Source organism: Phodopus roborovskii, unplaced genomic scaffold (assembly GCF_943737965.1).
Source record: "Phodopus roborovskii unplaced genomic scaffold, PHOROB, whole genome shotgun sequence".
NCBI classification, from domain to species: domain Eukaryota; kingdom Metazoa; phylum Chordata; class Mammalia; order Rodentia; family Cricetidae; genus Phodopus; species Phodopus roborovskii.
This window is the reverse complement of record NW_026126413.1, coordinates 6,843,834-6,868,442: the sequence shown is the minus strand read 5'-3', so window position 1 is coordinate 6,868,442 and position 24,609 is coordinate 6,843,834. Positions and strand designations below refer to the sequence as shown.

Below are 24,609 nucleotides of genomic sequence, written 5' to 3'. Positions count from 1 at the left end.
GAGAGAGAGAGAGAGCCTTGCCCCAGCTCTTGATGAGATCTTCCTCTTGATGAGATCTTGAGTTTCCCTTCAACCCTTGTGTGTCTCAGTATTACCATCCATCTAGTGGGGATGGGGACGTCCCTCCCTTGTGTGTTAGCGTGAGGATTATATGGTACCTAAGAGGCACCCAGCATGAGCAAGTGCTTGTGACATTGCAGTCCCCTGCTTTGCAAAAGGAAAGCAGCCATGTGCCATGTGATGAGATCCTGTGAGCTAGAAAACAGTGAAGCGATGACTGCAGGGTGGGGCCCAGAGCTGGAAGGAGAATCTGGGGTGCAACTACCACGCCGGAGGGATCACTCTCAAAAACTAGGGGAGTTCAAAAGGAAAAGGAAAAGTGGCTGGAGACTTCCTCTATGGGAGACAGGATGACTGGCCAAGGGGCAAGGACACATTTTCACCTGTGGCAGAAAGACAACCCCCCCCCCACTGCCACCCCCTGGAAGTCCAGCAAAAACAAAAACCTCAGTTGTTTCTCCAGGAACCAGGGGATCAAAAGTGTAGGCTCAACCAAGAGAAGATGGTAGAGGCCCAGCAGGAGCCAGACACACTGGTAGAGCCAGGCTAAGAAAGAGCTCAGGGTCAGGTATAGACACAGTGTCTGTGGCGTCCCCTCTGGATAGGTTATGGCTGGAGGACCACTTGGTCCTAGGAATTGGAGGCCAGTCTAGAAAGAAGAATGGGAAGAATGGTCTTGCCATCCCAAAGAGAAAACACAGACAGCACCCAGGGGAGGAGCTGTTCTGGGCTCTAGGTCTGTGCCAAGCTGGTTGCAAGCAAATCCAGCTTCCCATCGTACTTGCAAAAGAAATGAAGGTACTTCCACAAGGTCGGTATGTGATAGGGTTTGAGATGCCCAGTGTGTTGACATGAACATTATTGGAGTGTGGCTATCACCACCAGAGAAGACAGAGTGAGGAACATGAACAAGGCTAGCCGAGAGAGAGTTCACAGAGAGCCTCCTCCATCGGCTTTTTGGTGAACCTGGGAGGGTGAGGAAAGATAGCTGGGTTAGCCATACTGAGAACACAGAAGGCAAGTAGAACCACCAGCGAGGAGTCTCCTCGGGGAAATAAGCATTTAATGATTAAATACGAAATATATCTTCTTATTGGGTTGGTGGCTCACAGCTGTGATCCTAGCATGGTTGGGGGATGAGGTAGAAAAATCGTGAGTTAAAGGCTAGCCTGAGCTATATAAGGAGTTCTAAGCCCCACTAGCCTCTCTCTCTCTCTCTCTCTCTCTCTCTCTCTCTCTCTCTCTCTCTCTCTCACACACACACACACACACACACACACACACACACACACACACACCTTCAGCCGAGGCTGAAAAGTCAGCACACTGAGTATGGTATGAATGACACACAGGAAAACCTGAATACCCTGCACAGAGGAATTCACAGATGGGTTCTGGGAACTGAATCCAAGTCCTCTGGAAGAGCAACCAGCACTCTTAACCACTGAGCCAAACCCAAAGCTACTAGTTTGTTTTTCTGAATCTGGATGAATCTGTAAAGAGTGTTGGTTTATTGACAGGCAGAACCCTAACAGAGCCCTCTACTGCCTGGTACGAAAAACCCTGCAGCTTCTCTGAGACCACAAAGTACTTTACCAATACTGGCTGTTACTGCTATAGCCAGTGAGGGCATTAACTACCGGTTGCCTATTTAGATTCTCCAGGACATCAGTGGTGGAAAATATTGCCCTGCAAAAGATAACATTAATATATGCCTCGCACTTGCTAACTCCTGATAGTATGCAGGGGTGTAGGCTGGGTGGAACAGTAAAATATTGGCACTTGAATTGCTTTCAACATATTCTTGTTTCTTTCCATTTTGTTTTACATTGAAAAATGTTCTCCAGCGCCCCTTACCAGCAGGAAGTAGTTTGGAAAGAATGACGCCCAAATTCCCAAATATTGTCTATAAATGTTTGTTTTCATTTAAATGGACTTGGTTATATAAAATAAATAAAAAAAGAAGAAAAAAAATGAAAAGTGTTCTCAGTTTTATATTATTCCTACATCACCTTAAACCTCTATCAGTTTGTTATCTGCTACTATAATTTCTTCCACATGTGAAACTGAGGCCATTGCTCCACATGGAGAATTTTCTCCTGTGCTTTGGTATTTGGATAAAAGGTCCGGAATCCTCAAACTTTGTTGTCTTCTACACATTTGCTCGTATGTCGTGAATATTTCTAGTGTTTTAAATCATTATGTTGCAATTTTAAAAGTATTTGGGGAGATATCATAAAACAAAGAACAGGTTAAAACCAGCCACCATTCTATGATCAACAGACAGCTAAGCTGCACTATCCATGAGGTGGCTTCCGGTTCCTCTCAGGCTTGCTCTGCCTTTGCTCTTCGTGCGGCATTTTCAAAGTCATTTCCATTTTGCGTATTCATTCGAGACCTTGTGCTTGTTAGATGGTGCAGATATTCCTATTAGAAGCCCTGTTATTAGAAACTGCAGGTCCTGTTTGGCTGTGAGGTCATTGAGAACGTACCTACTGCTTGAGGACTGGCATTGAATAATACTTCTGTAAATGCCAAGCTCCTGTTCCTCCGTGCCAGGTGTAGGCCATGCAGATCACACTTTGCACAAAGTTCTCGCAGAGCATCACCTCCTCATGCAATGCTCTTGAATCTTCGCCTTTGTCAAATATTTGGGCACTGAATGGAATTCTTGGGGGCCTGGTCTAGCAGCTGAAGTGGGTCATGAGTACCTGACCCCAGATCAAGGTCAGAGACCTGCGATTGGCCAAAAGGGCAGTGTGCAGATGAGCAAGCAGCGACCTTAGTATTTATTTATTTGTTTATTTTTCTTCTCGAGTTTCCACCCATCTCGGAGACCAATCTCCACATTTCCTAGGCCAGGCAGCTTCCCAGATAGACCCTGGCCGGAATCAAAGGCTGATGGGCGTGTTCACCTCCGGAGGCTGTGTTTTGGACCTGGCCAAGGCTAGCGGAAACCAAGCCACTGTATAAAGAGACAGACGACCACCGGGCAGCATCAGGCTTTGCTCTTGAAAGCTCGCCTCCAGCTAGCTCTCAGTCGCAGCTGCGCCCAGCACTACTCGCTACACCTGAAAGATGGCACCGGTTGCCGGCAAGAAGGTCAAGAAGGTGAGTCTACCGGGAGCCTGAGGGCGCTCTCAGTGCCACCTCCGGCTGGGTCCCCTCAGTGCAGAGCGGTGCGTGGAGCCCCGCTGTGGCCCAGCACCCTCCTAGTTGGCGGTCTTGGGTCAGAGGGGACACCCAGAACTTTTGTGTGACTCGGGGCTTCTCCTACAGAACGTACTCTAGACAGCCCTTGACCACCAGCAGCCCCCTTCCCGCACCCCCGACTCCACTTCGGACCGCGGTGCACCCTGGATGTGTGGGGTTGGACCCAAGGCACCCCCGCAGCCACCTCGGATGTCTGGGCGCCCCCTCCAGGTCCTCAGACTCTCAACACTTCCCGAGGGCAGCACCAGAAAGGCCAGGGAACTCTCCCAGAGAAGCTGATCACCGACCCAGGGTGCAATTTCCCACCTAGTGGAGATGGCCCTGGCTGGTGGCTTGCAGGGTGTCTGGCAGGTGTCGGAGCAGGAGGGGCGGGCAGCTGCGGAGCCCTCCTGACTGCCCGACGGTTCCTGCCTCGCGCCACTTCCCACCCGACACCCTGCCAGCTGCCGCCAGGAGGACAGGACTGGGGGGAGCGATGGTAGGTTTCACCCTCAATTCGTTTAAACGACCACAGAAAAATGCCTCACGTAGACACCAAAAGCCGTTCCAGAAAAAAATAAAGAAATAGACTGTAAGCGCCGAGGAAGGGCTGTTCATAAAATCCTAGAAACCAAAATGCCTGCGGGTCCCACTCCTGCCCCCAGTAGAGTTCAGTCCAAATCAGACCTTCTGGGTTAGGGGGAGGAGGTATGGGCCGGGAGATGGGATAAACTCGGCTTGGATACTAAGCCCAGTCACAGGAGACCCCAGGAGATGGAGCCTGGCTGACTATTCCCCTCACTACCTCGAGAAAGAAAGGCATGTCCTGATGACAAACTACCTGTGCCTAGTCTGTAAGCCGAGAGCTACCAATTCAAAAAGACTCTGGGAAGAGAGCTAATCTTGTTAAAAATTGGCAGCACCGCGGTGGCCCAGAGGTCGATGCGTTAGAGTAGTATGAGAAGTCTGTGCAGTTCGAGTTTTTGAATTACTGCCAGCCCATAACTTACTAAATGATGTCCCTGGCAGACTGCAAAGTGACTCACCCCTTTCCCCCCTAGTCCCCCCCCCCCGCCACGTTTGCCTTCATTTGTAAAACCACGATTCTAATCCATTCCCAACTCAAGCTTAGAAACATCACCATTTTAAAGACAACTCCTAGCAGGGTCTGATAGCACAGGGATGAAATCATAGCATAGCACTCAGGAGAAGAGGTAAGAGGGTCATTGTTCAAGACCAGCCTGGGCTACACAGTGATACAGTGTGTGTGTGTGTGTGTGTGTGTGTGTGTGTGTGTGTGTGTGTGTGTGTCTTGGGGTGGGGGACATCTTTAGAGAACTGTCAAGAAGCAAGTGGCATAAGGCTGCTTCTCCAATACATAAATGTTAAAACAAGGGCAATAATATGCATGCCTACATATTTGTATTTAAATGTTGTTACGAGGACATATATTCATTGAAAAAAAGAACTGGTTAAAATGCAGAGAACAGAACCTGCAATATTTTGGTATATATTCTGCTAGTTACCTAGGCAGCTTTTTAAAAAAAAAAAAAAAAAAAAAAAAAGCTGATGTTAGATATACTCCTTTGTAATAATTTTTCACACACATAAACAAATGTGAGAGTCAAGGTTACATTTTAAGTTTTAAATACTATGCCTAAGAGATCCATGAAACAAAAATGCCTGTGATCTTCAAGCCCCTTGCCCAAGGACTGATAGTTCCTGAAATGCTGGAGGCTGTTGTTAATGGGAGATAACAAGCCCCATGTTTTCACTCCCCAAATAGGTTTGTTTGACCATCTGTACTCATGTGCTTGATCACATGTGGGCAGAAGGTTCACAGGCTGGACATAGATCAGGATGTATGATTGCCCCTGACTGCACATGAAATGCAATGAACTAGGGATTTTCCTTCTTAACCTATTACAATATATTAGTGTGGGCCATTTCCCAGGAACCTGGGTATGGACCTGGCCAGAGCCCATCTCCTTGGCCAGTATTTAATTAAAGCTTGCTTCAAATTTGGCTTTAAACTGTGGTAATGGTCTTATTCTGGATTGGCAGGATTAACAAATCAACTAAGCTTTTCATAGCACATTGCACTGTTTGGGTGATGTCTAGGGAATTAAAAACTTAGTAGAATCTAAGTGTATGCTGAAATAATCATTCACTAATATGATTGGCATGATAATTAAATCACCACTCCCCTCTTTCCAAAGATCAGATTCCTGGCTATGCTGTGGTACTAAAATTTGAAAACACGTTCAGTGAAAGCTGTTAACTGCCACAATGTCACTAGTTATTTCTACCCAGAGTGAGTCACAGCTTATTTATTGGACCTTTGTTCATGTGACTGATACATACATACATATATGTGTGTGTGTGTGTAAATATAATCTCACATACATATACATATATGTATATATAGAATATGCATATATGTATATACACATATATTACATAAATATGCTTGTTAATTTATATATACATATATATATTTCTTAATTTAAGGTATAGTATTTAGACCCATTATAGCCTTGATGAATATTTGGATTTCAAAATTACACATGAGCAATTCTGTATCTTTATAGTTGTTTATTAACTTACAGACTTCCAGGCTTGAAAGTATTTGGGTCCCAAAACAAAGCCAAGGCAGTAGGTATCATACATCCCATGTAATTTCCAATTCCACAGTGAAAATCTCCGTGGTTTCTCTGGCATGGGGTGGAGGAGGAGGGTTAAAATGAAGGCGGTGCTAAAGAAGGTGGGGAGGGATTTGGTGATTTCTCGGGCTGTTTTTGTAACGTGCACTCTCCTCATTTCTAAAAATCCACAGATGAGGCTAGTAAACAGACTGCAGTAAGTGTGCACATTCTAATGTACGCCTCAAAATAAGTCGCTTTTTTTTCAGGGCTACCCCACCCATCCTTGCCTTTATCTGAAATCAAATCTAGAAACTGTTTAAGGCTGAGATAGTCATAAGGATCTTGAATAAATTATTCACAGACTCTGGGCTTTAATTCCTCATTTCTAAAATCAGAGAGAGAACTTGAAGATAGGGTATGTTTAATTTAAAGTTTATGATTCTTAGGAGCTACAAAAACAGCTATACTAGTAAATTACTTTTGAATCTGTAAAACTCCTTTCCAATTCACAATTCAGAGTTCATCTCTTGCACCTGAGCACAGTGGCAACCCTTCCACAGCCCTGAAATGGAGTTGCTATGGAGAGTGCACTGGAAATCATCCATGATGCTATGCCTGTCACTTCCCTGGTCTTGGCACAAAGTGCTTGCAAACTCACGGGTGCATAACAGATCTGCTGTTGTAGAGAATGCCAAGAACAGAGCCCATACATGATTTGGCCACCTGTTCTAACTGCACCAGGTGTCGTGTGACTTCTACCATACCGCATTCTATGCTACCCCAACCTCTTGGGTTATCCTCTCTCTAGTGTTAATCCTCTCTCTAGTGTACTGATAGAGCAAGAAGACCAGCTGTCTGTCATCCTTTAAGAACATGCACCACTGGGGATGTATCTCGGTAGCAGAATGCTTGCCCAGCATGCATGAGGTTCTGGCTTAAATCCCCAGCTCTTCTAAAAAGGAAAAAATATGGGCTCCATCAGAGAGGCTATAGTTTACAATCTATTATGTACTTTACAAGGAAGTAGAGGAAAAGAATTTAAGGATTCCAATCCCTCAATGATAAACGATTAATGAAATTAAAATCCCAATTGCCCTAATTTGTTCATTATTCCCTGTGTATATGAACTGAATTATTACATCATGCTCATAAGTATATAAATTTTTTAAAATATTTGTACAAATGGGGAAAATGTATGGTTTTTTTGTTTGTTTGTTTTCTTTATCCTGCTGGGGATAGAATCCTGAGCCTCAGGCAAGTTAGGCAAATGCTCTACCACTATACTATGCATCAAAGTACTTTGTCATGTGTAATGAAAGACACCCATGCTCTGGACTTACCCACAATCCCAGTACATACACGTAAATGTGCCAATTTTCAATAGCTGAGCATTCTAAATAAACTAATGTATAAAATACATAAATAAATGTATATATTGCATATGTGCTTTTCTGGTGTTGCTGCAAAAACACAGCTCTCACCTCACAGGAATGAGATAGTTTATTCTGGAATCATGCTGAGTGATTATGGCTCAGGTTGCTCTAAATTCCATGTTCCAATGTTTTATCAATTTTACAAAGTTTTATAGTCATACACCAAAGTCATAAGTCAAGGAACTCTTTAAATACATTGGTGGAAAAATAAAGTAGGCCAGTTACAGCAAAGCAGAGAACTCTTTTATTGGCCTCAGATACTATCTGACAGCATTCATAGCCCTTTGGTTGGTTAGAAACTGCAGGTCTGTTGGAACCTTTCAGAGGATTTACCTAATGTTCCCAAAGATGTTAGGTCATGTATGGAGGAAGACAGTTAAGGGCCATTAAGAGGGTCAAACATGCCTCAAGATAACTGCCTCTAGACTTGCAACATTACAACCTCTCATCACTGAAGTTCTCTTTTTTATTAATTAATTTTATGTATATGAGTGCTCTATCTGCATGTACACCTTTACACAAGAAAAGGGCTTCAGAACTCACTATAGATGGTTGTGAGCCACCATGTGGATGTTGGGAATTGAACTCAGGACCTCTGGAAGCACAGCCAATGCTCCTAACCACTGAGTCATCTCTCTTGCCCCAACACTGGGATTCTAAATAGCCAGTCATCCTCATGAAGGTGGAAACTCATTCACACTAAGGGTGCTAAAGAAACTGTACTTCTCAAGAATGTATTTGCAAAATCACTGAAGATAGAACTTGTCTTTGAAACTTAACTTCCTTCTCTCCTCCCTCTTCTGTAAATTCAGGGGATCTTAGAGCGTCTAAATGCTGGAGAAGTTGTGATCGGAGATGGAGGATTTGTCTTTGCACTGGAAAAGAGGGGCTATGTAAAGGCTGGACCGTGGACCCCGGAAGCTGCCGTGGAGCACCCTGAGGCAGGTCAGTGCATGCTCCTTTTAAACTCTGATAATGTGTGCTGTGTTGAATGAACTGCGAGAGCCAACCATGAGACGTGATGCTTGCAATGTGCTCCATACTTGTTATTGACCCTGGGCACTGCCACCTATCAGTTCAGAGTCACACGCTGCAAAGCACAATGGCTGTCCCTGCTTCTGTCAGCGACCACCACCTGGCTCCTGCCCTTCTCTTGAGATGAGTCTAGAACTTGCATTATCTCTTTCTTTGCCTCTCTCTCCCTGTGTTCAGTGTTCATACAGACAATCCACTCAGCAGCTTGGTAATGCCTGGGTCTCCTCTCCAGTGAATATTCCCTTTGTCATACCTCAGCCACCCACCCCCAAATTTGCCATTACTGACAACAAGCCCCCTTTGACCATCAGCTCTTTTCTTCTTCATTCCCCCATTCCATCAAGACCCTCCATCTTTTGCTCCAACAGGCTTAGCTTCTGATCATTGTCCTCCATGTGTCTGTCCTTCTCTTACACATCTTAGGATCCACCGTACCACATCGTGTCCCTCCATTGTGTATTTGATGACTTGGCTCAGTTCACACAACTGCAGCCCAGGCCTGTTTGCAGTCAACTGTCTACCTGTCCATATCCACCCCATGTGCCTTATTCCCACTTTGCTTTTTTAAACCACCAATCCATAGTGATCAGGAAGGAACAATTGCTGTCTCCCAAGGCAGAGGTCTCTGCAGATTCTCAAGAGGGAAGCAATTGTCTTTAAAAGGGAGGGAGGGGGATTGGACAAATGCTTCCTCCGTTGTAGTTGCACTTTCTCATGAGGACCCAACTAGCTCTTAGAACTCAAATTAACCTGCTTCTATTAATCTATGTTCCGCCACATGGCTGGGTTACCTCTCCTCTATAATGTATACCTGGTATGTTTTGAGTCTTGCTGGCATCTGCCCCCCTCTCTTCTTCCCTGAGTTCTCTCTCTTTCCAGGAATCCCACCTAATCTCTCCTGCCTAGCTATTAGCCATTCAGCTCTTCATTACAGCAATACATCTTCACATGGTGTACAAATTCCTACAACACTCAGTTGGTAAAGTGTTTGCCCCTCAAGCACAAGGACCTGAATTCCAGCCTCCCCCCCAACATCACATAAAATAGCTGGGCATCTATAATCTAAACACTGGGGAGGCAGAGATGGAGGATCCCTGGGGCTTCCTAGCAAATCAGTGGACTTCAGGTACACTGAGAGACCCTATGTCAAAAAGTTAGGTAAAAAGCAATTAAGAAAGACACCCATTATCAACTTCTGGAACACACACACAGACAAATGGACTATTTCTCTGCTGCAGAGCATCCTGGGAGGGATCTGGATTCTCAGAGTTCTTGGATGAATCTACTCATATGTTATCACCCCTGTCTTGAGGTCCCATTTCTCTCTTATCAGTGCCCAGACTTTAGCATAGCAGGCCTGTCTGGTTGATGCTCAGGCCTTCAGGAGCTCACCTTCTGGGTAACTTTGTCTAGGGCCAGACGGTTGCTCTTTCTGCTCCCTCAACACAGGAGATGAGCCTCTTTCATTGTCTCCCTCTAGTTTGTTAGTGGTACTCAACAGTAGATAGAACATGGTCCCAAACCACTCATCCATCTGGGAAAGTGTCCCCTTTAATGCCCTCCCTTTTCAGGGGCAGCCACAACCAGTGAACATTTTAACAGTTGCTCTGAAAGCCTGCCAGGAGCTATCAGTGATAGAGTACTTAATCCTGGAGGGCAGGGCAGGGATGCTCATTATTGGCTTGAGGAAACTACTAGAAAACATTTTGAAGGTGGAGCTCCTTCAGGCCAGCACCCCTGAAACTGGAAAAAAACAAAAAAACAAAAACAGAAAGAAAGCCAAAAGAAACTGCTCATTTTCTGTGTGGGTCAGCTGTGTCTTTTTATATTTATTATTATTATTAATTCTATTGTTCTATTATTACTTCGAGCTGGTTTTTGGTGTGACAAACATGTTCTATGGTTTATTCTTCTGGGAGATGCAGCTTTTCAAGAATGAGTGGAAACTCCATGACTGATTCATTTGGTCTAATTCCTTCTGCCACAAACTGAAATCCCATATGGTGTCTGCCTCTGCCTGCACCCTGACTGTGGCAGGGTCAGAAAAGACAGATCCATAACACATCCTTCCTGGGACCATTCTGTAAGAATGGTGGCTGTGTTTGCCTTTGGGGGAAGGTAAAAAATATTTAAAACATTGATGCTGAGGACTGGAGTGTAGATAAGTATTAGAAGAATACTTGCCTGATGTACAGGAAGGCCTGGGCTCAATCCTTAGCACTGTTTGAAAACGCAAAGAAAAAAATTCTCTTCCTCTGAATGATCAGCTGCATGCATATTTTATGCAAATAAAATTACCTATCTACAGGTGATTTTTGTTGTTGTTAAGTTTGACTGAGTGGTAGCTAGAATTGACCAAGGCCCTGAAGTTTTTTGCAAGCTGCACTTGATCTGAAACATTTTATATAAGTGGAGCAAGGCCCGAATTTTCAGTGCTGGAGGCAGAATGAGAAAGAAAAGGCTGTATTATGTATGGCACCATGATCCTATGCAAACCACACAGGGAGCAGATGTGGGCCCTGCATTCTAGAATGTGAGAGTTTCAGAAAGTTGCTTCTAGGATGCATATGCTGCATGCTATGCAATATTCTCATCAGGCCCTACAGCAGCCCCCTTAACCAAATGCATTGTGGTACCTCCTTCCCCTCATTATTGGGGATTGAACTTAGGGCCTCAGACACGCTAGGCTTGTGCTTTAGCACTGAGTTACCTCTCCAGCCCAGCATTAGGTTTATTTTGTTTATTTTTGAGACAGAGTGACACTAAGCTCAGCCTCCAGTGCTGGGATGATGGAGCAAAGTACACCCAAGCCTTGTTACTTTAAACATCACTGTGTGTGACTGTTGACACTAACGCTTCCATGTTAGTTCAGACCACACTTTGTTCCCAAGTGATATTTCTGCCAACTTAATAATCAATGGAGAACAGTCTTTGACTTTGTAGAATAGTGGTTCCCTGACTGTGGGTCATGACCCCCTTGGGGTCTAATGACCCTTTCACAAAGGTCACCTAAGATCATTAAAAAAATAGATATTTTACATTATGATTCATAACAGTAGCAAAATTACTATTATGAAGTAGCAGTGAAAATAATTTGGGGGTCACTGCAATCGGAGGAACTGTATTAACGTGTGGCAATATTAAGAAGGTTGAGAACCACTGTTGTAGAATGTGCTTTGGAATTTCAAAAACTCAGTGCTGGAGAGATGGCTTAGAGATTAAGAGCATTGGCTGCTCTTCTAGAGATCCTGAGTTCAATTCCCAGCAAACACATGGTGGCTGACAAGCGTCAATAATAAGATCTGGTCCCCTTTTCTGACCTATAGGCATGCATACATGCAGGTACATAATTGATAAATGAGCCTAAAACAAAACAAATTTCAAAACCTTGGATTTCTCAGCTGGGCATGGCAGTGCATGCCTTTCATCCCAGCCCTCGGGAGGCAGGGACAGGTGGATTGTATAGTGACACCCTGGAGGGGGAGGGGCATGAAGAAACAAATTGCTTCAAGGCAATGAGATTGTCTTCAGTTATTTGCCCCTGGAAAAAATCTATAAAAACAGACTTCCTGTATGTAGTATTTCCTGTATATAGATTGTACTTCCTGTGTATAGAATGTACATGTACACAAACAGGTCACATCTTCCAGGAGGTTTTCATGGGCTTTCTAGAAATCAACTGATGGGCCAAGTTGGTAGTCTTTCTGATTAAAATATCATGTCATCCAAGAGCCTGGGGTCTCAGTCTGTACTCCTAGACGCCTATAAAAACCCTCCCCCAACCCCAGCAGCTGGGCATTCGTTTGATATGCAGGGGTTCCCCTATGTGATGTTTTTATTTGATTTCAGCGCTGATTAAAATGAGCTTTACAGCTCAGGTGTGTGTTCAAGCCCTTTCCTACTGAGAACTAAAGTTTCCATGATTAAAAGAGAGGAAAATCACCCAAGGCTTCAAGCTTGGGTGGCTGTTTTCTAAAATACAGATGCTTTTTTCTCACTTGTTCATCCACTCAAAAGCAGAAAAGCCTGGATTTCTGCTTTCAAGACACTCTACTGAAGCATGGGTGCAATGGCAGCCTTAGCCTTCTTCTCCAGTCTCCCAGCTAATCCCCCATCTCTGACACAGCTGCCCTCATCTGTGTTTTATAGGCCTCTGACATTTAAAAACACATTCCAGGCTTTGGCAGGGCTGCTGGTTCCTTTCTTTGCCTGGCTAACTCCAAGGACAAAAACAAACACTAAGTTTCTCAAGAACCAACCAGGGAACCTTCAAAAGGATAAAAATGAAAGACAAAATAGTGCCCAAATCCCATCTTAACTGAGCTAGAGTATCTGTGGGTTTGACCCCCCCCCAACCCATTATTTTTAAGAAGCATGTAGGGGACCTGGTGAGCACCATAGGTTTAGAGATAATACTTTTGAGCCAAGGACAGCCCTTTAAATTGAATATAGGTGACTACATGGGAAACAGTTTCCACATTTGTCTTCAGCCATGAAAGTGTTTCCACTTACCATCCATCCAAGGGCTAATGGTTGAGGGCAGTGCTTCAATCCTCATTTTATTGAGTACTCCTCTCTCTCTCTCTCTCTCTCTCTCTCTCTCTCTCTCTCTCTTTCACACACACACACACACACACACACACACACACACACACATTTTCAGACAGGGTTTCTCTATTTAGCCTGGCTGTCCTGTAACTCTAGCTATAGACCAGGCTGGCCTTGAACTCACAGAGATCCTATGCCTCCAGAGTGCTAGGATTAAAGGTATGTGCCACCACCGCCTGACTGAGGACTCATATCTCATAAGGAGGAGGCAAAGTGAACCCTCAAAAGGGGGAAAGTCTTTTTAAATCTCAAAACCAGGCCCCCTTGATAGGCTTCCTCCAACAAGGCCACACTTCCATCCTTCCTAAGTAGTTCCACCAACTGGAGACCAAACATTCAAACCTATGAGCCTATGGGGTCTTTCTCAATCAAGCCACCCCAAGACCTTTTCTCAAAAAGAAGCAAACAGGAACTCAAAATTATTCTTCAAAAAACACTGGGCTAATCTCATGTACCCCGAGGTCCAGAGCATAATCTTTGGGGCATCAAGCTAGTTGGCCATTTGTTCTCTGTCCCTGTTCAACTGTATGTCCTGCTGCTTCTCCAACAGCTCTTCCTGGTTGGTGTAGACTTCCTTCATTGCCCCAAAGACCAAACCTGATCCTACTTTGTGTTTGCTCAGGCTGCTCCTACTACAGGAACTTCCCTTCCCTACCTCCACCCAGCAAGAACCTACAGCCCCAGTGACTTCTTTTCCCACGGTACACAGCAGCTCCCACAGAGCCCTTCCACACACTGCCTCGGTCAGGTATCCTTGAACAGATCGTCAGAGTTCCCAAGGACAAGACAGTAGATTGTTCTCCTCCTATAGATTGGTGCCTTCCACAAAAAAAGATCAATGAATAAAGAACAAGTTGACAATGAGCAAACTAAACCAAGAACACAGGGGCAAATGCAGAGCCATGAGCCCCGCCCCTCTCTAACCATCCAACTTTGAGAGAGGTTCCCGAAGACCCAGAATTCCCCTTTCCTATGCCCAGATGTGCGAATGCCAAGTTTTGATGTCCGTTTACCTGAGGGCCTCTAGAAAGCGATAGGGTGAAATCACAGCTTTGCCTATGCTTTCTCCCAGTTCGCCAGCTTCACAGGGAGTTCCTCAGAGCTGGGGCGAACGTCATGCAGACCTTCACGTTCTACGCCAGTGAAGACAAGCTGGAGAACCGAGGGAACTACGTGGCAGAGAAGATATCTGTGAGTACGGCCCACCACGGCCACTGCCTGTGAAGGGCATCAGAGACACTCTGCTGCACAAGTTCCCACAGAGAAAAGCCAGAGTTTTCTTCTCTTATCCAAAATAAGAGACGTGACTCACACTCTCAGGACTGAGTTGCACTCTTCAAGATTAACTGGAAAGTTTTTATGAAGCAGACTGAAGACTGCTCAACAATGTGTGGTCTCCTACATTGCTAAACAAAGTGGCGTCCTTACAAGTCCATACATTTCCCCCACTTTTTTGAGAGGAGCTCTTATTATGAAGCCAGGCTGACCTGGAACCCATAGAGATCTGCTTGCCTCTGCCTCCCAAATATTGGGATCAAAGGTGTGCCAGAATTGCCAAATTTCTTGCCCATCAAGGTTAAGATTTTGTCATATCTAAATTGAATTGGGGGTTCTAAATTTCCAACAGTCTAAATGATCTGTGGTACTGGGTGTCCTGGGTTTTTAATTTTTGTTGTTTTTTGTTTTTTTGGGTTTTTTGTTGTTGTTGTTGTTTTGTTTTGTTTTTGTTTTGTTTTGGATGGTGGTTGGTTTGTTTTGCTTTGTTTTTTAAGGATAAAGCAAAGTGGGATTTTGTGGTTGTCTGCAGTGTGAGGGGAGGAACCCAGTACCTCAAATACGCCAGTCAAGAGGCCTGCCCATAACTTACACCCCAGATCAGGTGGCCCCACTAGAGACCAAAGTGAGAGGGTCACTTGAACCCAGGAATTGAAGGTGACAGGGTGAGTCTATCTTAGCACAAAGCAAGCTGGCCCTAGCTATGTATGCCTGTGATCCAGCACTTGGGGGATGAAGGCAGTGGTTATCAGAAGTTCTAGGACAGCCTGGGCTAATGAGACTGAATTTCAAAAAACCCAAACAGAAATGGGCCCAAAAAACCCAAACAGAAATCCTCCAGGCCAACTCAATGTTATATGTCTAAATGATGAGAATTTACCTTACTACGTATTATTTATTGTGTGAGAAATACATAGTCGTCACAGATTTGGTCATCATCCTAATTGAATTTCAGTCTTATTAATCATAAACCCTATTGACCATTGTCATCCCCACAATAATTTTCTAAGTATTGATCTAAGTGCAGGTTAGGTATTAGAAAATTCTACATTAGTCATTTTCATGTAAAAACTGCTAATCCTCTTATAGATTTTTGACAAAGAGCGATAGCCCAGATATTACCACTGCATCCATTGTTGTTTTCATGATTATTAATGTAGGTTTAAACTGCTGGATTCAATAAACCATTGATCTATATAACCCTTGTTTTCTGGAATAAAAACAATGATTTGAAGAATAAAATTGAAAGATGGGCGGGTAACTAATAATTTTTTTTCAGTTTCGCATGTAAATTTAGATGTGTCCTCCCCTTACCCACTTTAGGGGCAGAAGGTCAATGAAGCTGCCTGTGACATTGCACGGCAGGTGGCTGATGAAGGAGATGCTTTGGTTGCAGGAGGTGTGAGCCAAACACCTTCATACCTTAGCTGCAAGAGTGAGACAGAAGTCAAAAAGATATTTCAGCAACAGCTGGAGGTCTTCATGAAGAAGAATGTGGACTTCCTCATTGCAGAGGTAAGCAAGGACAATCCACGACCAGATGAAACGCCTTTCTCTAGCCTTCTGCCCTCCCTGTGTGCCATTCAAATCTCAGGAAGGAGAATAGCATTTAGCTTCCGAGATATTGTCCCACCTCAGACTTCTGCTGGTGTTGACTCAATTCATCTAATACAGTAGTTTTCAAACCTTTTTCTTGGACTCACACTAAGAAACTGTCACTCCATTCCATTCTGTGTTAAAAAATGCCTAGCAAGTGCGTTATCATCAGATGGTTCCTCAAGTAACAACAGAGTCGTATTCTCATTGTTTTGTGGGAAACATGGTTAAAATGTTCTGCCTTCACTGATTTCAGTATTTTGAACACGTGGAAGAGGCTGTGTGGGCAGTGGAAGCATTAAAAGCATCTGGCAAACCTATAGCAGCTTCCATGTGCATTGGGCCTGAAGGAGACCTGCATGGAGTGTCACCAGGAGAGTGTGCAGTGCGCCTGGTGAAAGCAGGTAACGACAGATCTCCATCCATTTGTCATTCCCAAAGAAAATGCACACTGTTCCGGGAATCAATATATACTGTGGTATGTGCCAAGGAAATACACAGAAAAGCCTCAATTTTACCGTGTGTACATGTGGAGGGGCATACATGTTCGTGTGTGTGTGTGTGTGTGTGTGTGTGTGTGTGTGTTCATGGCATGTATGTGCACATGCAGAGGCCCAGGGTCAATGCTGTGTGTCCTCCTCTATTACTCTTCAGCTTATTTCTTAAGACAGGGTCTCTCACTGACCCTAGAGCTAGATTAGCTAGGTTAGCTAGACTGGCTTGGCCACTGAGCACCTGGAAAGCACTCACTTTGACCACAACTTTGTGGTTGCACTACTATGCACAGCTTTTTATGTGGGTGCTGGGGATCCAAACTTAGGACCCACTGAGCCATCTCCCCAACACATGAATCTATGGTTTTAAAGAGCAGTAAAATTTCAGTTTTTTTAATCCCCAAACCACAAATGCATGGCAGCCTCTTGAAAGAGGCAGCCAGAATTGTGTTTTATGTAAAATGTGTCTCAAGTCGAGAATCTTTAAACATTAGTAACCTCAAAGTTGGTTGTCTCTTTGCCAAAGTTTTTCCTTTCTCGCAGTGGCTAGCTTGCTTTGCTTCGTGTAATTGGTATAATAAATCAAAAGAAACTTTGATATGAAATACTGACCACCTAATAAATCTTTTTATCCAACTGCTGTTCCTAACATTGGGTTTCATTTCAATTAGGGGAAACTCACGGGCTGTTTTCTAAACTGTCGAATTTTCAATCCAAGTTGTAACTCAGTGTCAGGGGGAGAGCTAACCCACCCACTCTCAACTAGAGACACTTCGGTGACTTGTTTAATTTGTGATTCTCATCCACTGCATGAGTTTTCATAAAAACCTTTTTCAGACTTGCCGTTAACAGTAACAAATATTTATATTTGGGAAGGAAATTGTATAATCCTATTTTTTATGGGAAATGTAAAATGAGGAAGGTGTAAGTTAACTGTCTTCAAGAGGATCAAAGAGGACTCCTTCACTTGCATTGGTAATTGGCAGGCACGCTGGGTCTGCAGCCAACCCTATCCCATCATTCTGCTGGTCTTTCGAAACTGTACCATGTGTAGTCTTCACAGGTTAACATCGCTCATTTCATTCATCTGTTTAAAGTCTGGCCTCCTCACTGAGCGCTCTGTGGCTAGAACAGTGCCTGTCACATTATGGATGTTTAATAACCCTTATCTGACAAACCCAGCTCAGCTTCCAATGGTTAGCTCCAATTTTATCTCCATGTGTGTGATATGATCATTTCTGCCCTTAAAGCATGCCACTTTCTAGTTATACCACTCATTTGGAATATCTCCAGTTGGCATTTTTTTTCCAATCTGTGAAAATGTTGGTAGGTTAGATGGACTTAGAATATGCCATGCTCAACCTAGCTGTGCGTGGATCTCTACTGTGGACTGAGCAGAATCTTTGACACATCTTTTAGCCTGTGAGTATCCAAGAAGGAAATAGGATGAATAGCCATTACCTATAAGTTTAATTCATCATTAAATTTGTTGTCCAAATCTTGGGAAGTCCTGAGCTAAAATATGAAGTCTGTGATGTCAGACCATACCATATTTATATTTCCTCTTACAAGGAACCTTACATCTAGCAGGTAATCTAATAAATAGCTAATATATTTAATTAGTTAATTAATTAATCGGTATAGTAAAATTAAAGAAGCTCCATGTTTAAATACTCCATGTTTAAAGTCAAAGTAAAAAGGTCAATGTCTAGGTGAGAATGGGTGTGGCACCTGTAACCCCAGTGCCAGGGAGGCTGAGGCAGGAGGATTGCTTAGAGTTTGAGACCAGCCTGGGCTATAGAGTGAGACTTCGTCTCAGAAAAACTCCTAGTAAAGATGCTAGATGTAGGATGGCTCCCTCTAAACTGAACTTGTCAGTTAGTAGGCTGGGTGGCCAGCAAGCTCCTGTCTGGTATGGGCCTGTCCCCAGTGCAGTACTTATACATCTATGCCAGTGGTTTGGTGGGCACTGGATTTGAACTCAGCTCCTCTTGCTTTCACAGCAGATGCTCCCCATGCTGTCTCCTCCTACCCCTTACCAGACATTTTTAAGTTCAAAAAAGAAGAAAGAGAAGCTCCATTGGGAATTCCTCTTATTTTGAGAGGCTAGGACAGGAGTATGCTGTCCCTTCTAATCTTTTGGATGAGGAAATTTCCAAAATCATACCTAAAGATTGCCACAATTAGTCACCCTGGGCCCAGACACAGGACATAATGACTATAAGCTTTCTTTCTTTTCTTTCTTTCTTTCTTTCTTTTTAAACCAGACATCTAAAATGTACTTTGTCTCATTAAATCAAATCACATAACAGATTTCAGAAGAACACGTTCAGGTGACAGTTCCGCGTAGCTTCCGATCTGACAGGCTGACATGCAAATGAGAACTTTGTGCACAAGAGTGATAGGTGTTAACCAGAGTAGTCACCTCTAGTCAAGAGAGGGTTCTGATTGTTTTTTCTAAACCACTAATCCTAGACACAAACCTCTTTTTCAAAAATAGAATTTAAAACAAACAAACAAACAAAAGTTTCCCCTAAATGACATTCTGCTACTGTACCCAAGAACCCTTTGTGAATTTATTAACCATGCCTGGTGAGAGGGCACATTCATTCTGGCTTCAGATGACCATCATGATGGCAAACTTGGGAGCAGTCCAGCAGCTGGGAGTGTGGAGAAATTATTGTGTTTGCCACATAATGTCAGGCACTGAGAAATTGAATGCTGAAATTTAAAGAAAAAAAAACCTACTCTAATAATGATAAAGAAAAAAAAAAAAAAAGAAAAAAGATGGACAGCCCCCAGTGTACCTAAGTCACACTTCAAATACACGGACTCTTCTAAGTGTTTCTCAGAAAACACTTCCTGGCTTGCAGCAAGGGCTCCCGCTCCCAGGTGACATAGGTCAGTGTGAAGTGGAGACCAAATGCCGTCCTTCAATCTGTTGCTGGGTACGAGCTCCCTACTGGAGCCAGGAGCATGGAACCCTCCAGAACCCACTGTCTCCCCTCAAGCTGATGAGCTCCTGTCCCTTCCAGGCGCCTCCATCATAGGTGTGAACTGCCACTTCGACCCGGCCACCAGCTTACACACTGTGAAGCTCATGAAGGAGGGTTTGGAACGCGCTCGGCTGAAAGCGTACCTGATGAGCCAGCCCTTGGCCTACCACACCCCTGACTGTGGCAAGCAGGGGTTTATCGATCTCCCCGAGTTCCCCTTTGGTGAGTCACACGTTTTGTTTTTTTTTTTTTTTTGTTTTTTTTTTGTTTTTTTTGTTTTTGTTTTTTTTTTTTTATAAATTGTCTCACTATCTTTGCTTGAGAAATTGCAAATGAATTTATATAGCCAGAGAGCTTTTGTCATGGGAGAGAAACGGGTGTCTTGTCATCTGTTGCCCCTAGTTTTGTCCCTGCGGCCAAAGCTCCCTTCGCATTAGGCAATGGAAGGGCAAATAGGACCTCTAAGATACACAACAACCATGAACTAACGTGTGAAAGCAGCAGCTGTGCCTTGGAGTTGATGAAAAGGCTGTCCTCTGGGGTGGGGGTGGGGGGGTCTGTAGGGAGCACGTCCTGATTCTAGCTCGGTCGCCGAGGTGTGTGACCTTAGGAAACAGCCTTTCATCACTGGGTTTTAGTTTTTAATCACAAAAATAAGATGAAATTACTTACTTTCAAAGCCCCATCCCCTCTTTTAAAACTTACATTAATTGTGGGAGGGGAGCATCAGGTACCCTACCCTCTCACTTTCCACCTCTTTTAAAAGATTTGCTTCTAATTATGTGTGCACATGTGTGTACCTGTGTGTGGGTATGTGCACACGTGACCTGCATGCTCCAGCAGAGACCAGATCTGGAACTGGCGTTGTAGGTGGCTTTTGGGAACCACCGACGTGGGCCCAGCCCCCCCCCCCCACGTTCGAACAGCAAGTGCTCTTACTCACCTAGAGGCCTCCCCAGCCCTCTTACCTTATTTTTTATTTCTTCATTTATTTGTTTGTTTATTTATTTTGGTTATTTGAGACAGGGTTTCTCTGTGTAACAGCCCTGGCTGTCCTGAACTCACTCTGTAGACCAGGCTGACCTCAAACTCACAGAGATCTGCCTGCCTCTTGTATCCTGAGTGCTGGGATCGAAGGCCACCTCTGCCCTGCTCTCTCTCTCTCTCTCTCTCTCTCTCTCTCTCTCTCTCTCTCTCTCTCTCTCTCTAGAAAGAACTAAAATATACTATCATTTGTTCCAGGATTGGAACCCAGAGTTGCCACCAGATGGGATATTCAAAAATACGCCAGAGAGGCCTACAACCTGGGGGTCAGGTTCATTGGCGGCTGCTGTGGATTTGAGCCCTACCACATCAGGGCAATTGCAGAGGAGCTGGCCCCAGAAAGGGGATTTTTGCCTCCGGCTTCAGAGAAACATGGCAGCTGGGGAAGTGGTCTGGACATGCACACCAAACCCTGGATCAGAGCCAGGTCAGTCCCTCTCAATCCCCACTGCTTCTCCTATGTTGGAATGAGGTCATTAAAACACCCTTCCCATTTCCTGTACAACCAGGCTGGGCCTCCTCCCCACAGTCCCTCACAGAGCTGCTCTTAAAGCATCTTCCCAGGTGATGTAAGGAGAAGGCTTCAAGACTGATTGTACTTTAAATAGCGCGCAAGTGTGAGCCTGTGCTCCGGAAAAGCACCACCCATGTGGTGTCCACTGATTTAAAGAGATGAAGCTGGGTGTGGTGGTGCACGCCTTTATTTCCAACACTGGGAAAGCGGAGGCAGTCAGATCTCTGAATCTGAGGCCAGTCTAGACTCCAGAACAAATTCCCGGACATCCATGGCTACACAAAGAAACCATGTCTCAAAACACAAAGCAAACAAAAAAGAGTTGAATATCTCTTAGACCTGGGGCAGTTCAGTAGGAGGATGGTTTTGTAGTATGTATCAAGTTCTGAGCTGAAGCTCCAGCAGAATCTAGTATAGCTTTGTATTTATACTTTGTTTTAATGCCAGGTGTTTTGTGTCATGACTTTCAGAGGTGGGAATGAGGTGGTAAGATGGGCAGGGGCTTCCTCAGCCCTCACAGTGCTCTGAGGAAATGAGCCTAAAACTGGCACAGGGCTGGCTGGACACCAGCAATGCTGTCGAACAGGAACCTGTGAGTCTAACAGGGAGGAACAGCTAAGAAAACCAACCCTTGGCATAGTGGTGCACACTTGTAATCCCAGCATGTAGGAGGTAGAGAGGAGAAAACAAGGAATTCAAGGCCAGCCTCAGCTACATAGTGAGCTGGGGTCCAACATGCTCTCCATGGGTCCCAGACTTAGAAGACAGGAACAGCAACAGGGGAAAGATGAAGTCATTGCACTACACTGGGACGGCTTAGATTAGAAGGGAACAGCCGTCTCAGCCAGCGAGGATGAGGTCAGAGAAGAGGGGCTCTAGAGAGCTGGATTTTGTGAGCAGGATCCCACCAGGTAGAAAAGGAGAGAGGAGCTCCAGGCCAAAGGATTCAGGGTCTGCTCTACCGCTTTCAACAGACATGGATTCAACACAGGTACCAATCAGGTACCTCTGTGGGTGCAGAAGCAGCCCGGTCCCCAAAGAGTTAGCCTAAAAGACAGAGAAATAAAGAAGTTCAGAAGACACGGTGAGTTCAAGTACAGAAGAGATACACAGCAGCACGGGCTCTGAGCTAATGGTCCGCAGCAGCAAAAGGCAGAAGGGGGCAATGAAGGAGCCTGTGGAAGCTGCAGCCAGGGCTGAACTTTGAAGGATGAGTTTCATTGCCAGATGAAAGAGCAGCCTGATGGGAGGCACTGGGAGAGGGTGGGGTATTGAGATGGTCTGAGAGTGGAGACGAGTTTCACGGCAAGCAGACTCCAGGACCAGGATGGGTAGGTCCATTATCATCAGTGTGCCTTCTGGTGTGTGACCTCATCCCCAAGACTATAGGGAACCCAGGGCAAAGTTAGATGTGCAAATTCAATAGCCTTCCAGACTGTGTAGCTCCCTTCGAGACTGGCTGTCAGACATGATGAGGCCAGAAGCAGAAGGGGATCATGAATACAGAACAAAGAAGGATGGAGTCAGAATTCACTTACAGGGGCCAGCCTGCTTAAGTGTGGGTACAGGGCCAGAGTGATAGAAGGAAACAGAGGTGGGTGTGATCAAAGTTCACACAAGAGTGCTGTCATGAAACACATCATTTTGTACAATTAATCTATTCTAATAGAAGTTCTCTGTGTAGCCCTGGTTATCCTGGAACTCAATCTGTAGACCAGGCTGGCCTTGAACTCACAGAGATCCACCTGTCTCTGCCTCCTGAGTGCTTGGATTAAAGGCATGCAGCACCACTACCCAGCTTATGTATGTATGTATGTATGTATGTATGTATGTATATAGTGACCAGGACACAAGGACAGCAAGGTTGTATATACTGAATAGAAAATATCCTGATTCTAAATTTTAGGCTTTTCATCTCTATTCTTGTGTCTGAAAGAGATCTGAAGGTTGAAGGGGTGAAAATACCTTAGTCAGGACTAGTAAACTCGTGTTCATGATCTTGCTTTTAAAGACTAATTAAAGGTCTGGGTTGAACTGTGGATCCTGGTGTGTGCTTTGGGTGGATTATTGATTCTCGTGTGTGTTTTGTTTCTACAGGGCCAGAAAGGAATACTGGCAGAATCTCCGGATAGCCTCTGGCAGGCCATACAACCCTTCAATGTCCAAGCCAGATGCCTGGGGAGTGACCAAAGGAACCGCAGAGCTCATGCAACAGAAGGAAGCTACTACTGAGCAGCAGCTGAAAGAGCTCTTTGAAAAGCAAAAATTCAAATCCTCACAGTAGCCACAGGGCACCGATTGCAGGAGAATTCTACGTCTGGGCCACGATGTACACACAGAAGGAATAGGTGGCCGAAAGGCAATGCATGTGTCCATGCAGGCTTGGTGTTAGCTAGACAAAACAGAATCGCAAACAGCATTTCACAATTATAAAAGGATGCTCTAGGAGTTTACTAAAAGCAAAGAGAGAGAAAATCCACAGTAAATCCTAAACAGATTTCCTAAGTGCCTGCCATGAAACAGGCATCATTCCAGAAATCACTGTAGCAACGAGAAAGTCATTCACAGGTTAATCTCACTTCAGGTAGGAGGATAGGACATAGACCATCATATGACCATAGACCACTCAGGGACCATATCATAAATGATACAGCAACCTACTTTACCTAAGGTGCTACTAGCAGTAGGCCCTACGGGCTTTAGTGTATAACCTTTAGAAAGAAACAGTTTATGTAATAGCCCTCTAAAAATGATCCATTCTGGAATTTTCTGTTCTATCCCCCTCCATCACATTTAATTAATAAAAACATGCTGATTGAAAAACTTCAAGGCAATTTTTGTCAATTAATGGTTTTGATCATTGCTATGGAACATTTCAGATACTGGGCCCACTCAAGGTAAATGTATGGTGGAAAAACAGTAATATGAGACTGGTTATTAAACATTCAGATGACATAGTCCTGATCTGAGAATGCTAGCATTCTCTCCATTTCCACACTTACTTTGACCACTAACACATACATGCCTGCTGGGGGGGGGGCTGACAAGAATAGGTTGCTTTCTATACAGACATGGCTCAAAGATGGAACCCCCTGAAGGGCTTCAAGAGCCAGTAGGGCAGTGAGTCTATCACTTTGGTAGCTTAAAAAATAATAATAATCAAAAAAATGTGGTTAAGTGTGCAGAAGTCAGGGCTTTCTGTGGGAATAGAACTGATAGGATGAATCTATATTTATTAAAAGGGGGTTTTATTACAGTGGTTTATGGTTTATTACAGTGGCTTACAGTCTGTGGCCTGGCCAGTGTGACAATGTTGTTCACAAGGTTGGATATCTCAGCTGGTCTTCTGTACACATTGGTACCCCCAAAGAAATAGGTTCTACCAACAGAGGAATGGCTCAGATGAACTTGCCAGAGTGAGGGCAAGCAGGCAAAAAGCAGAAGAGCCTCCTTCCCTCATATCCATTTATATAGGGTTCTACAAGAAGGTACACCACATGTTTAGGGGGAGCCCTGCAACCTCAAATGACTCAGATTCAGGGTGGCTTTTCCCATTCCAAATAGTTCAACCAAGAAAAGTCCTCCACAGGTGTGCCCAGCTGCTTTGGTTTCAGCTGACTCCAGATGTGGTCAAGTGACAACTAAGATCCATCATTGAAATGGCTTGTGCCTTGAGTCCCAGCACTCAAGATGCTGAGGTAGAAGCAGGAGGTTTTC

General features: G+C 44.5%; 1 protein-coding gene across 1 annotated transcript; it reads left to right on the top strand.

The window, feature by feature from the left end:
* Window positions 1–3,090: 3,090 nt before the first annotated feature.
* On the top strand, window positions 3,091–23,721 carry Bhmt (betaine--homocysteine S-methyltransferase). The gene is made up of 8 exons (XM_051182981.1): window positions 3,091–3,171; window positions 8,143–8,275; window positions 14,046–14,164; window positions 15,572–15,763; window positions 16,101–16,248; window positions 19,374–19,556; window positions 20,577–20,805; window positions 22,990–23,721. The coding sequence occupies exons 1-8, from the start codon at window positions 3,139–3,141 to the stop codon at window positions 23,174–23,176; spliced, it is 1,224 nt and encodes a 407-aa protein (XP_051038938.1). The 5' UTR covers window positions 3,091–3,138; the 3' UTR covers window positions 23,177–23,721.
* The last annotated feature ends 888 nt before the right edge of the window (window positions 23,722–24,609 follow it).

Excerpts from the sequence above, each read along its gene's own strand:
- Bhmt (XM_051182981.1), top strand. The coding sequence starts at position 3,139 with ATGGCACCGGTTGCCGGCAAGAAGGTCAAGAAG. Across the intron at positions 8,276-14,045 it reads CGTGGAGCACCCTGAGGCAG|TTCGCCAGCTTCACAGGGAG; the intron begins GTCAGTGCATGC and ends GCTTTCTCCCAG. Across the intron at positions 15,764-16,100 it reads TGGACTTCCTCATTGCAGAG|TATTTTGAACACGTGGAAGA; the intron begins GTAAGCAAGGAC and ends CACTGATTTCAG.